This window comes from Meles meles, chromosome 7 (assembly GCF_922984935.1).
Source record: "Meles meles chromosome 7, mMelMel3.1 paternal haplotype, whole genome shotgun sequence".
Classification (NCBI taxonomy): domain Eukaryota; kingdom Metazoa; phylum Chordata; class Mammalia; order Carnivora; family Mustelidae; genus Meles; species Meles meles.
The window spans coordinates 30,421,321-30,433,758 of NC_060072.1; the positions used below are offsets into that span (position 1 = coordinate 30,421,321).

Consider the following 12,438-nt stretch of genomic DNA (forward strand, 5'->3'; position numbering starts at 1 on the left):
CCGTATCTGGGCTCTCTACTGTGTTCCACTGGTCCATGTCTGTTTTTATGCCAGTACCATGCTGTCTTGGTGATCACAGCTTTGTAGTAAAGCTTGAAATCAGGTAATGTGATGCCCCCAGTTTTGTTTTTCTTTTTCAACATTTCCTTAGCAATTTGGGGTCTCTTTGGATTCCATACAAATTTTAGGATTGTTTGCTCCAGCTCTTTGAAAAATGCTGGTGGAATTTTGATCAGAATGGCATTGAAATTATAGATTGCTCTAAGCAGTATAGACATTTTAACAATGTTTATTCTTCTGATCCATGAGCATGGATGGTCTTCCATCTTTTTGTGTCTTCTTCAATTTCTTTTATGAGTGTTCTGTAGTTCCTGGAGTATAGATCCTTTACCTCTTTGGTTAGGTTTAGTCCCAGGACTCTTATGATTCTTAGTGCTATAGTAAATGGAATCGATTCTCTAATTTCCCTTTCTTTATTTTCATCGTTAGTGTATAAGAAAGCAACTGATTTTTGTACATTGATTTTATATCCTGCCACATTACTGAATTGCTGAATGAGTTCTAGTAGTTTGGGGTGGAGTCTTTTGAGTTTTCCATATAAAGTATCATGTCATCTGCGAAGAGAGAGAGTTTGACTTCTTCACTGCCGATTTGAATACCCTTTTATTTCTTTTTGTTGTCTAATTGCTGTTGCTAGGTCTTATAATAATATGTTGAATAAGAGTGGTGAGAGTGGGCATCCTTGCCGTATTCCTGATCTCAAAGGGAAGGCTGTCAGCTTTTTCCCATTGAGAATGATATTTGCTGTGGGTTTTTCATAGATAGATTTTATGAAGATCAGGAATGTTCCCTCTATCCTAGTACTCTGAAGCGTCTTAATCAGGAACAGATGCTGGATTTTGTCAAATGCTTTTTCTGCATCAATTGAGAGGGCCGTGTGGTTCTTCTCTCTTCTCTTATTGATTTGTTCTATCACATTGATTGATTTGCGAATGTTGAACCATCCTTGTAACCCAGGGATGAATCCCACCTGGTCATGGTGGATAATCTTTTTAATTAATGTACTGTTGGATCCTGTTAGCTAGGATCTTTTTGAGAATCTTAGCATCCATATTCATCAGGGATATTGGTCTGAAATTCTCCTTTTTGGTGGGGTCTTAGCGTGGTTTGGGGTTCAGGGTAATGCTGGCTTCATAAAAAGAGTCTGGAAGTTTTCCTTCTGCTTCAATTTTTTGAAACAGCTTCAGGAGAATAGGTATTATTTCTTCTTTGAAAGTTTGGTAGAATTCCCCAGGGAATCCATCAGGTCCTAGGCTCCTGTTTTTTGGGAGGTTTTTGATCACTGCTTCAATCTCGTTACTAGATATCTGTCTATTCAGATGGTCAGTTTCTTTCTGGTTCAATTTTGGAAGTCTATGGTTTTCCAGGAATGCATCCATTTCATCCAGGTTGCTTAACTTATTGGCATTTAACTGTTGATAGTAATTTCTGATGACTGTTTCTCTTTCCTTGGTGGTAATTATGATCTCTCCCTTTTCATTCATAATTTTAATTTGGGTCTTCTCTCTTTTCTTTTGGATTAGTTTGGCCAATGGTTTATTGATTTTATTGATTCTTTCAAAAAACCAGCTTCTAGTTTCATTGATGTGTTCTACTGTATCTCTAGTTTCTATCTCATTGATCTCTGCTCTAATCTTGATTATTTCCCTTGTTGTGTGTTGAATTGGCTTAATTTGTTGTTGATTCTCCAGTTCTTTAAGGTGTAAAGAGAGCTGATATATTCTGGATTTTTCAATTCTTTTGAGGGAGGCTTGGATGGCTATGTATTTCCCCCTTAGGACTGCCTTCGCTCTATCCCATAGATTTTGGATCGAAGTGTCTTCTCATTGGTTTCCATGAATCATTTAAATTCTTCTTTGATTTCCTGGTTGATCCCAGCATTCCTAAGCAAGGTGGTGTTTAGCTTCCAGGTGTTTGAATTCCTTCTGAACTTTTTCTTGTGGCTGAGCTCCAGTTTCAGAGCATTGTGATCTGAGAATATGCAGAGAATAATCTCAATCTTTTGGTATTGGTTGAGTCCTGATTTGTGACAGAGTGTGTGGTCTATTCTAGAGAAATTTCCATGTGCACTTGAGAAGAATGAGTATTCTGTTGTTTTAGGGTGGAATGTTCTGTATTTATCTATGAGGTCCATATGGTCCAATGTATCATTCAGTGCTCTTGTTTCTTTATTGATTTTCTGCTTGGATGATCCGTCTGTTACTGAGAGTGGTGTGTTAAGATCCCCTACTATTAAAGTATTCATATCAATATGACTCTATCTTGATTAACAGTTGTCTTATGTTACCCGTTGTTTTCTAACTGTTTGGCATGAGTGGTTCATGGGAAACTCTGCAGAGCCCTCTCTGGAAGAATGTTCTTTGATAAATAATTTGGTTAAATTTAATGAACAAGGATCTCATCTTTTGGACAACTTTCCATGTATATGCTTACAGCATACTTAGAGATTCTTTCTCATGCATTTATTATGTTTTTTCTTGGTTCGTGCTATTGTAGTTAGATAAGGGGAACGTTGAGAGGGCCCAACTGACCACTCAAGCCCAGCCTCTGCAGTGTTTGTGCAGCTTTCTGTGAGAACTTAGCCTTGCTATGGTCAGCCCAGTCCAGAACTTTCTTCCAAAGCTCTGAAGGACCAGAAGTCCTATTTCACTTTTTACTCAGAGGTCAGAATGTTCTGAGGCACTGAGTCATGCTTAATAAACTGAGGAGAGTCTGAAACACAAGCTACATGCCACTTTACTTATTTTCAAAGGGACTAGAATATTTGCCTGCTTCCATCAAGGCCTTCCTCCTTAGCTGACAAAGTCAGAATAAGGGCTTGAAGTGTCCTGGAACTAAAACAAGGAAGTTTGTTGAAAAATGATCTTGATGAATAGTTTTCTTGGGTTCGGACCGTGTGTTGGGGCCATCTCGGCCACATGCACACACCAGCCCAGGAAGCTGCACAATCAGCTGGTCGGGTCCTCCATCCCCTCCCCAAGGCCTGGCAGGAGACACATTGACCACTTTTGCCTCCTGGGATTGCTGGACACCTCCTCTCTGGTGACAGGGTATGTTTCAGATGCAGCAGTACGGTTGGTTTGAGTCTGTGGAGAGGCAGTGCAGGGTGGTCAAGAGCAGGGGCTCACTGGCATGTGATCTGCTAATTCCAATGTCTGTGCCCTGTTTGGGTCAAGATTCTCTGCTGCTTTGTACGTCTTGTAATTTTTTTTTTTTTTTAATTGTGTGCCCAAACACTGCTAAGTGTTTGAGATTACTCTGTCATCTTAGAAAGTGATGAGTTTTGTTCTTGTAAGCAGTTAACTTTCTGCTGGTTCAGCTAGGTTCTCTTGAGGCTTGGATTTAGGCTGTTTTCGGGTACATCTAGAGTAGCATTTACATTTGGGCTGTAGTACTAGTGGCCTTTCTAGGGCCTCAACCAAATGCCTGAAGCATTTAGCAAGGTCTGCCCAGAACTTGAACATCTTTGAGTACTATGTAACCTCTGGCATCTCTGTTCAGCTCTTAGTATCCAGTGATTGCTCTCTGTCAAGCCTTAGTTGCCAGAGCATAAGGAGCTTTGTATTTGACTAGACTCAAGGGGGGCTTGGAGGCAGATATTTGGAGGGTTTCTGCTCTTTGTAGCTCCTCTCTCACACGCCTCCAAAATTTTAGCCCTTTAGTCCAGTTCTGAATTCTGATTTCTGTTTCCTCTGCTCAGTCAGACTGGCCTGTCTCCTTGGACCCTATGTACCTACAAGCATTGGAAGATGCTTGTAGGTACATATGCAGGATAGATCTCATCCCATCTGATATTCCTTCTCTCACAAGATTCACAACCCCGTGCCGTCTCTTCTCTGGTGCCTAAAAATAATTGCTTCATATATTTTGCCCAGTTGTAGGTTTGTTTATAGGAGAATAAGTCTGATAACCATTACTTCCTCTATCTAGAAGTTCTGCCAAATGAATTTAGTGGAGCCTACCAAGCCAATTTCAAAATTCATATGGATGAGTTATATGTGTAAGAATAGCCAAGAAAAAAATGACAAGAAAAAAATGAGAAGAAACTTGTCCAACCTGCTGTCAGAACACAGTATAAAATTATAGAAATTAAAATATGGTGATAATGGTATGCTATTAGGAAAATAAGTCATAGAAAGTCTAGAAGCAGGCACATATATGCCTTAGATGGTGTTTCCAATAAGTGGGGAAGTGGATAGACTATTTAATATAATAGTTAAGATAATTGGATTCTGTTTGGAAGAATATAAAGTGTGATCTTTTTTTTTTTTTTAAAGATTTTATTTATTTATTTGACAGAGAGAGATCACAAGTAGGCAGAGAAGCAGGCAGAGAGAGAGGAGGAAGCAGGCTCCCCGCTGAGCAGAGAGCCCGATGCGGGGCTCGATCCCAGGACCCTGAGATCACGACCTGAGCCGAAGGCAGCGGCTTAACCCACTGAGCCACCCAGGCGCCCTAAAGTGTGATCTTTATTGTATACCATACATGTACAAAATTTGTAGATGAATTAAACAACTAAACATTAAAAATGGCCCAAAGATACTGCTTTTCCTCCTAATATGTAGGCAGTATATGTAAACAAATATAGAGGGTCAGCAGAATTTTTCTCCTAAGTATATTCATTTTAATGTATGGCGTAGACTTAAGTAATTAAAGTTCTGTGTTTGTCTGTGCTTGGTACTTACCATAATTTTGTTCTTGGAGCCTCAGTGTGGCATAGAGATGGTACCTATTCATGTAAGAAGTGATGAATAGCTTGCTACATTCTTTGAAGTGGCTGTTGTTTATAATCATACATTTTAATTCACAGAAATATTTTTAAGGTATGCTCTCTATTGGGAAATATATTCATGCTTTTAAAATATAAAGTATAAAAATATAAAAATTTAAAATATAAAATATAAATTAATATAGTCTTTTTTAGAAATATAGTCCAATTGTGACTTCACAATTGGAAATATATTCTACGTAAATACTCTTTTATATGCAAAAGAAAAAGCTTTGTATTCCAAGATACTGCTTTCAGTATAATTTATAATGGTGAGAAGTCGGAAAGAATGAATTTTTCCCAAAAAAGCTAGTTAAATAAGCTTAAACTGTTGTATAGCCATTAAAAGGGGACTATATATAAGTAATGACATGAAAGTATTTATGTGAGGGAGGGAGAGCAAAACTCAGAACTCATTATAATATAAAAGATAAAGTAGCTATCATACATACAATGTTAAGTGTGATTTTGAGTGATGGGACGATAGACTATTTTTACTTACTGTGTTTCCCATCTTTTTAACATTCAATTTTTCTTTAATGAGTAATGAAGAAAACATTTATCATTTGATGTCTATATCTTTATCTATATCTATATATAAAATACGAGAAATATTTTCTTTACAGTGGCAAAGAATTTTTCTAATAGGTAAAACTTACTGTAGCCCTATATTCTTTTTTTTTTTAAGATTTTATTTATTTATTTGACAGACAGAGATCACAAGTAGGCAGAGATGCAAGCAGAGAGGGAGGGGAAGCAGGCTCCCCATTGAGCAAAGAGCCCTATGCGGGGCTTGATCCCAGGAAGCTGGGATCATGACCTGAGCGGAAGGCAGAGGCTTTAACCCACTGAGCCACCCAGGTGCTCCTGTAGCCCTATATTCTTAAAATCATGTGTACTCTAGGATTCTGTATGCTTTTTTATAGTATCTTCCATTAAAAATAAATACAGCCTATTGAGACAACGTTTCCAACATTATCGCTTTTCCAGCATTAATTTTTAGGAGAAAAATTCTACCTTTAATTTTCACTTGTTGGTAGTGTTACAAGTGATCTTTGACCACCTGAACTACAGAGGTTTTTTCCTTCACAGTGGTAAGATACATATATTATAGAGCTTACCATTTTAACTGTTTTAAAGTATAAAGTTAAGTGTCATTGGGTATATTCATGCTGTGCAACAAATTGCAAAGATTTTAAACATCAGCTTTCATTGGTTATAATATTTTAAGTTGGAACCAATTTTCTTTAAAAAATGTCTTTTAAATGCCTTAAATATTTACTGAAGACCTACTCAGTGTCATCTACTGTGTCTGGAAGTGCAACAATGAGCAAGACAGACGTGGTTTCTGTCTTCTTGGTGTTTACATTTGTTGGGGAAGACGACAGAATGTTTGGTTACAAGTGTGACCTAAGTGCGACTCTGAGTCACTCTAAGAACACATATTGAGGAACTAAGCTGGGGGGGCAGAGGTGGTGGAGAAGACTTCCTGAGGAAGTGATGCTGAGCCGGAGGCTTACAGGACGAGTAAAATCCTCTTAGGTTTTTTAAACTAGGTAAAGAGTAGGGGGCAGCGTTTGAGGCACAGGGAATAGCGCATGAAGACACTTCCTGAGACAGGGGCCCGGACCTGAGAGGAGAGACATATATGCCAGGAAGAGTGCGCAGAATGATGCAGAGACAGGAGGGGAGGCTCTGGAGGACCTGGTAAGCAGTGGGAAGGATCTCAAGGGAGATGCAAAATCATCAAAGCATTTTAATCAGAGAAATTTAATTTAATGTTTAAAGATCACTTTTATTGCCTACGGAGAATGGAAGACATTAGTTCCTGTTATGGTTTGAAGAGACAGAGCCTGATAATGGATTGGAGTGGGTGGGTGTAGAGGAGGAGAAAGAGGCACAAAACATGACTCCTAGGTTTCTGGCCTGAGAAAACACTTACTGAAAAAAGGAACACTGGAGAAGGAGCAGTTTGGGGAGGTAGACGATGAGTTCAGATTTGGACAAGTTCGGAGTTGGAGGAGCCTGCAGGATATCCAGAAGGAGACGCCCAGTAGGCAGTGCAGGGTGGAGATCCCAGGAGAGAAGTCTGGGCATATAAGTGGTAAATGACCCAACAAATAATTACCATGTTCCATGGCATAGTTAAATCTTTTTATATCTCTTTCCTCTGCTTTTTGTCTCTCAGCAGCTGTAGGAATGAATCCTGTTCCTGTCATTAACAGATGGGTTCTCTTCTGATGCTGACCAGCACTTAAAAAAAAACAAAACAAAACACACAAATGTTTTGCTTATTGCCTTGAACTTCACCTTCAGTATGCAAACACAAAATCCCACCAAAGCAAACTCTGAGACTGCGAATATATTTTTTTTAATGAGTCTATGAAAGTTTAGGTCTGAATGCAATCCAAACTCCCTCATTATACAAATAGAAAACAGTGGCCAGTGTGGTTTTGAATTTCACAAGGTTACATAGCTGGGCAGTTGCAGAATTGGCCCTAGAATCCAGGACCATGTACTGACTGGGCGATCTTATTTCCACTACTTTTTACTGCTTCCCTCTCCTATTGAATAGTTGCTGACTTCAGAGTACCAGTTACTGTTATTTGTTTCTTAAGGGACATGGAACGGTGCCTACTGTGGTGTCAGAGTCCTAAGGGCTGGAATTGTCATTTTATAGAATATTTATTCCAATGATGAGAAATTTCCAAAGGAAAATTTTGATTTCTTATGAACAGTTTGAAACTTCTCACAGTTCATGAACCCCTTTGGCTCTCTAATGAGTGAATAACACTATGGCTGTGCATATAATAATACAGTTTTACATACAGTTTCAGGAACTCTATAGAATCCAAGTTAAAGAACTCCTGTTATACAGTTGGGCTATTCTCAAGGACCTATGAACCAGTTTTTCTAGAAAGAAGTTCAGTAATTTTCTGATTCTTTCAAATGAGTATCACTATGTTTAAGTAAATAATTCAGTTAATTTCCCAGGTACCTTATAGACAATTCATGTGTGCTAATCCATTAGTCACTATTAACTAATGTCCATGTCAGTGACACACTCTAGAGGTTTTATTTATTTATTTACTTTTTTAAAATTTTTATTATGTTATTCACCATAAAATACATCATTAGTTTTTGATGTAGTGTTCCAAGATTCATTGTTTATGTACAACACCCAGTGCTCTGTGCAATACGTGCCCTCCTTAATACCCATCACCAGGCTCACCCATCCTCCAAGCTCCCCCTCCCCTCTAAAACCTTCAGTTTGTTTCTCAGAGTCCACAGTCTCTCATGATTGATCTCCCTCCAATTTCCCCCAATTCACTTTTCCTTTCCTTCTCCTAATGTCCTCCATGTTATTCCTTATGCTCCACAAGTAAGTGAAACCATATGATAATTGACTTTCTCTGCTTGATCACTTCACTTAACAAAGTCTCCTCTAGTCCCATCCATATTGATGCAGAAGTTGAGTATTTGTCCTATGTGATGGCTGAGTAGTATTCCTTTCCTGATTAAAACTCTTCAAAGAATAGGGATAGAGGGAACATTCCTCAACTTCATAAAATCCGTCTGTGAAAAACCCACAAAGAATATCATGATCTCAGTGGGGAAAAGCTGAGAGCCTTCCCTTTGAGATCAGGAACACGACAAGGCTGCCCACTCTCAGCACAGTTGTTCAACATAGTACTAGAGGTCCTAGCAGCAGCAATCAGACAACACGAAGAAATAAAAGGTATTCAGATTGGCAAAAAAGAAGTCAAACTCTCTTTGCAGATGACATAATACTTTATGTGGAAAACCCAAAAGACTCCACCCCCAAATTATTTATTTTTATTTAAAGATTTTATTTATTTGAGAGAGAGCAGGGGGAGGGGCAGAAGCAGAGGAATAGGCACACTCCCTGCTGAGCAGATGCCTCCCCCACCCCCAGGTTTTAAAAGGTGGTTAAGTGGTGCTAAATTAGAGAGGTAGAAATCTCTTGATGTTTCAGTAGAAATTTTATATACTCTTAACATTCTTAGAATTAATAACCCAGTTAGATGTTGTTTAAGCCCTGACAAAGGAAAGGACAATCCTTTGCCCCAAAGTCAGGGCAAAGAGCAGCCTGTTTTATTGGGGCTGTCCTCTTTTTGATGTGTTAATTTAAAATGAAAGGGGAGAAAAGAAGATACAAACCACTATCCTCACTTTTAACCCCTCCCAAGGCAAACAACAACAACAACATTTTTGAGAACATATGTCGAGATTATAATGTGGTATCCAGAGGAGGGGGACAGCCTTAACCCTGAGTCCCCATTTGGTTGTGTTGAGCTGGGGGTGGAACCCCTCGCTCCCCGCTCCCTCTGCCCTTCACTCTGGGCTTATCTGACTTCTCATCCCCTTCGTTTCTTTAGCACCTGGAAATTCTCCCAGGCTCTAGCTCCTCCTGCTCAGGATGATTTCCTAGCCAGCCAAGATCCCTTCTTTAACTTAGTGACGAGTTTCTTTAAAGTCCTGTTGCTCCTTTGTAACTTCTACTGACAAATTGGAACCTCTTTGGTACAAACTCTTTTCTTAGCACTATCTAAAATGCTATTATTTATGTGCCCTTCCTAGAATGAAAAACCTCATGAGGGCCAGGATCTTATTCACCACTTAATCCCCATTACCCAGGACAATGCCCAGGTTTTGGCAGGTGCGCAATAAATATTTGAATGAATGGATGAATATCTTCCCCATAAATTCCCCAAGGACACTGACAGTGTCTAGCAGCACAGACAAGCTTTTATTAAAGGATAGTCTGGTGGCTAGCCTGCCAGTCATAGCCCAGTCAGCTGGGCTGAGGAGCCCAGCCTCCTCAGAATCCTGCCTCATGGTTTCCCTTCACCCTAGAACTTCGTGTGGTTACCCAGAAGCCACACTGAACTGTGCTATAAATCATTTAGCCAGTTGAAGAAAGTTTCTTTTCAGGGACTTAAGCAGAGTGGCTGAGAGGTTTGGCTGTGGAGCCAGACTGCCTGGTCAGACCTTCCTGGCTGTGCGACTCCGGCAGTTTCCTGATCCTTTATGGGGCCGGGCATTTTCACCTTAAACTGAGGCTACCAGTAGCACCTGTTCTGTAGATTATTTTGAGGATTAAATGAGTTGCTGTAGGTAATGTGCTGGGAAACATTCTGAGACAAATGTAGGCAGTAATGCTCAGTAATGTAGGCAGGAAAATGACAATAATGGGGGGCGTGGTATTTGGCCAGTAATGCCAAAGGGTGAGTGTTTTTGGACTTTGTTTTTAACCTGGTCATTTCATTTCATTAGCCATTCTTTCATCATTGCTTTCTTAAAGTGTATGAATCAAGTTATCTCCTAGAAATACTTTTTTAAATATTCACAGTGATTTTTAAAACATAACTTATTAAGAAACACAATTGATTCCTTATATTAGTTGCATTATTATGCAAAGTTTATTTTCATGAGGATACTGAGTAACTGTTCCTTCCCCAGGATCTGTGTAAAAAACATATCATTTGTTTAAAGCATTTCTGTAATACTGCCCTTCATATGTGAATCTTCCTGACATATTTTCTGGAAGAAAAGATTAATAAAATATTATATTATTATAAAATCAAGTGGTGCCTGCGTGGCTCAGTGGTTAAGCATCTGCCTTTGTCTCAGGTCACAGTCTCATGGTCTTGGGTTTGAGCCCCACATCAGCCTCCCTGCTCAGTGGGGAGTCTGCTTCTCCTTCTTCCTCTGTGCCTGCACTTTTTCTCTCTCTCTGTCTCAAGTAAATAAATCAGATCTTTAAAAAAAATCATATCAAATCAAGCTGAACTACCCAGCATGGAAGGTATTTCCTTGCATGATTACTTTCCAGAATTTTATTTTATTTTTAAGATGTTCTTTATTTATTTGTCAGAGAGAGAGAGAGAGAGCAGTGAGCAGAGGGAGCAGCAGGCAGATGGAGAATCAGGCTCCCCACTGAACAAGGAGCCCGGTGCAGGGCTCAATCCCAGGACCCTAGGGTCATGACCTGAGCCAAAGGCAGATACTTAGTCCACTGAGCTACCCAGGTGCCCCACTTTCCAGAATTTTAAATGATTATTTCACATAGAACTGAATTATGCTTCTACGCCCTTTTTAAAAATATGGTAAGTCCATAAATGACAGATTCAAAGTTTCTGTCAGGAAGAATTATTTTTAGGTCAGTCTTAAGAACAGAGAGGGAGGAGCGCCTGGGTGGCTCAGTGGTTTAAGCCTCTGCCTTCGGCTCAGGTCATGATCTCAGGGTCCTGGGATTGAGCCCCGAATCAGGCTGTCTGCTCAGTGAGGAGCCTGTTTCTCCCTCTCTCTCTGCCTGCCTCTCTGCCTACTTGTGACCTCTCTCTCTGTCAAATAAATAAATAAAATATTAAAAAAAAAAAAAAAGAACAGAGAGGGAGAAGAGAGTGAGAGAGAACAACAACAACAACGAAACTCTTCAATTACAACCCAGACCCTTAATTAATGACCTCTACAGTCATCTGGGCATAGAGGGAAAGTACAAAGAAAATTGAAACATAATCAATCTATGACCTAAGTCCGTTTTTTTGTTTGTTTGTTTGTTTTTGTTATTGCTAAAGTATTAATAATAAAAATACTATTCATAGTTTCCTAATATTCTAAATTTTTTTTTCTTGGTCATCTTTTCTTCTGTTTTTCCCCCTACCACTTAGAGAAAAAAGAATGAACCTCAGGAAGGTTCTTAAAGGAGGAGAGTGCATAAAAGCAGTAGATGAGATGTCTGAGAATTGTGTCATTTGTTTTTGAGTGGGTCATGTGGATGATAGGTGTGTCCATGAAGGAGGACCTTCAGTTCTGTATAAATATGCTATCCACTGGAGAACGGCCTCCCAAAGTCCAGGAAGTTCCAGGCTTAGGGAGTTGATTCTTCTGTTGGTGGTATCATTTACTTTTAATTCTCAACATGCCAATCCTTTTCTTCCAGAAAGCTTCACCACAGGTTAGTGGGATGAGTAGTAAAGGCTCATAGGTCATAGGGATAGTACCAGAAAATGACAAAAGCAGAAGAAAGAGATAACACTTTTTTAAAAAATAAGGTATTTGGCTTGGGAGGAGTGAAGAGTTGAATCAAAGACCTAGAACAAGTGCCATAAAACTAAATCATTTAAATCAGCTAATAAAAGGGAAAAAGAAAGTTGGTTGGTCTATACAGTGTATTTTGATATGGTCTGTCATTGTCATTTGCCCTGCTTATTTGTAGTTAGAAAGATGGTTGTAGAATATGACCTTGCTACATGGTGTGGTAACTGTGGTCTCTGGTATTTAATATGTACAGCCTGACGTGTGTTGGGGGGCGGGTGTAGGGCATGTGGTGATTGTCAGGAGCTTTTCACAAAGACAGTCTTCTTTCTTGTGCTTTCCAGATTTTCACCTGATGGAAGGTTAATTGTATCATGCAGTGAAGATAAAACTATTAAAATTTGGGATACCACCAATAAGCAGTGTGTTAATAACTTCTCAAATTCTATTGGGTAAGTCCATTCCCTTTGTGCATTTATATGGATTGGTTTGCTAAGGAGACATTTCACTATTAAAATTCAAATAAAGAAATGAAGGGAAAGAAATCA

The 12,438-nt window shown here is 39.2% G+C and overlaps 1 protein-coding gene across 5 annotated transcripts in view; it reads left to right on the forward strand.

Moving 5' to 3' along the window:
• The window catches only part of POC1B (POC1 centriolar protein B), a 102,090-nt gene that overhangs the window by 34,433 nt on the left and 55,219 nt on the right, over positions 1-12,438 (forward strand). For all 5 annotated transcript variants that reach the window (XM_046011297.1, XM_046011296.1, XM_046011299.1 and 2 more), the window contains one exon: positions 12,235-12,342. In XM_046011297.1, coding sequence (XP_045867253.1) covers positions 12,235-12,342 — 108 coding nt within the window. The remainder of the gene's footprint in view (positions 1-12,234; positions 12,343-12,438) is intronic.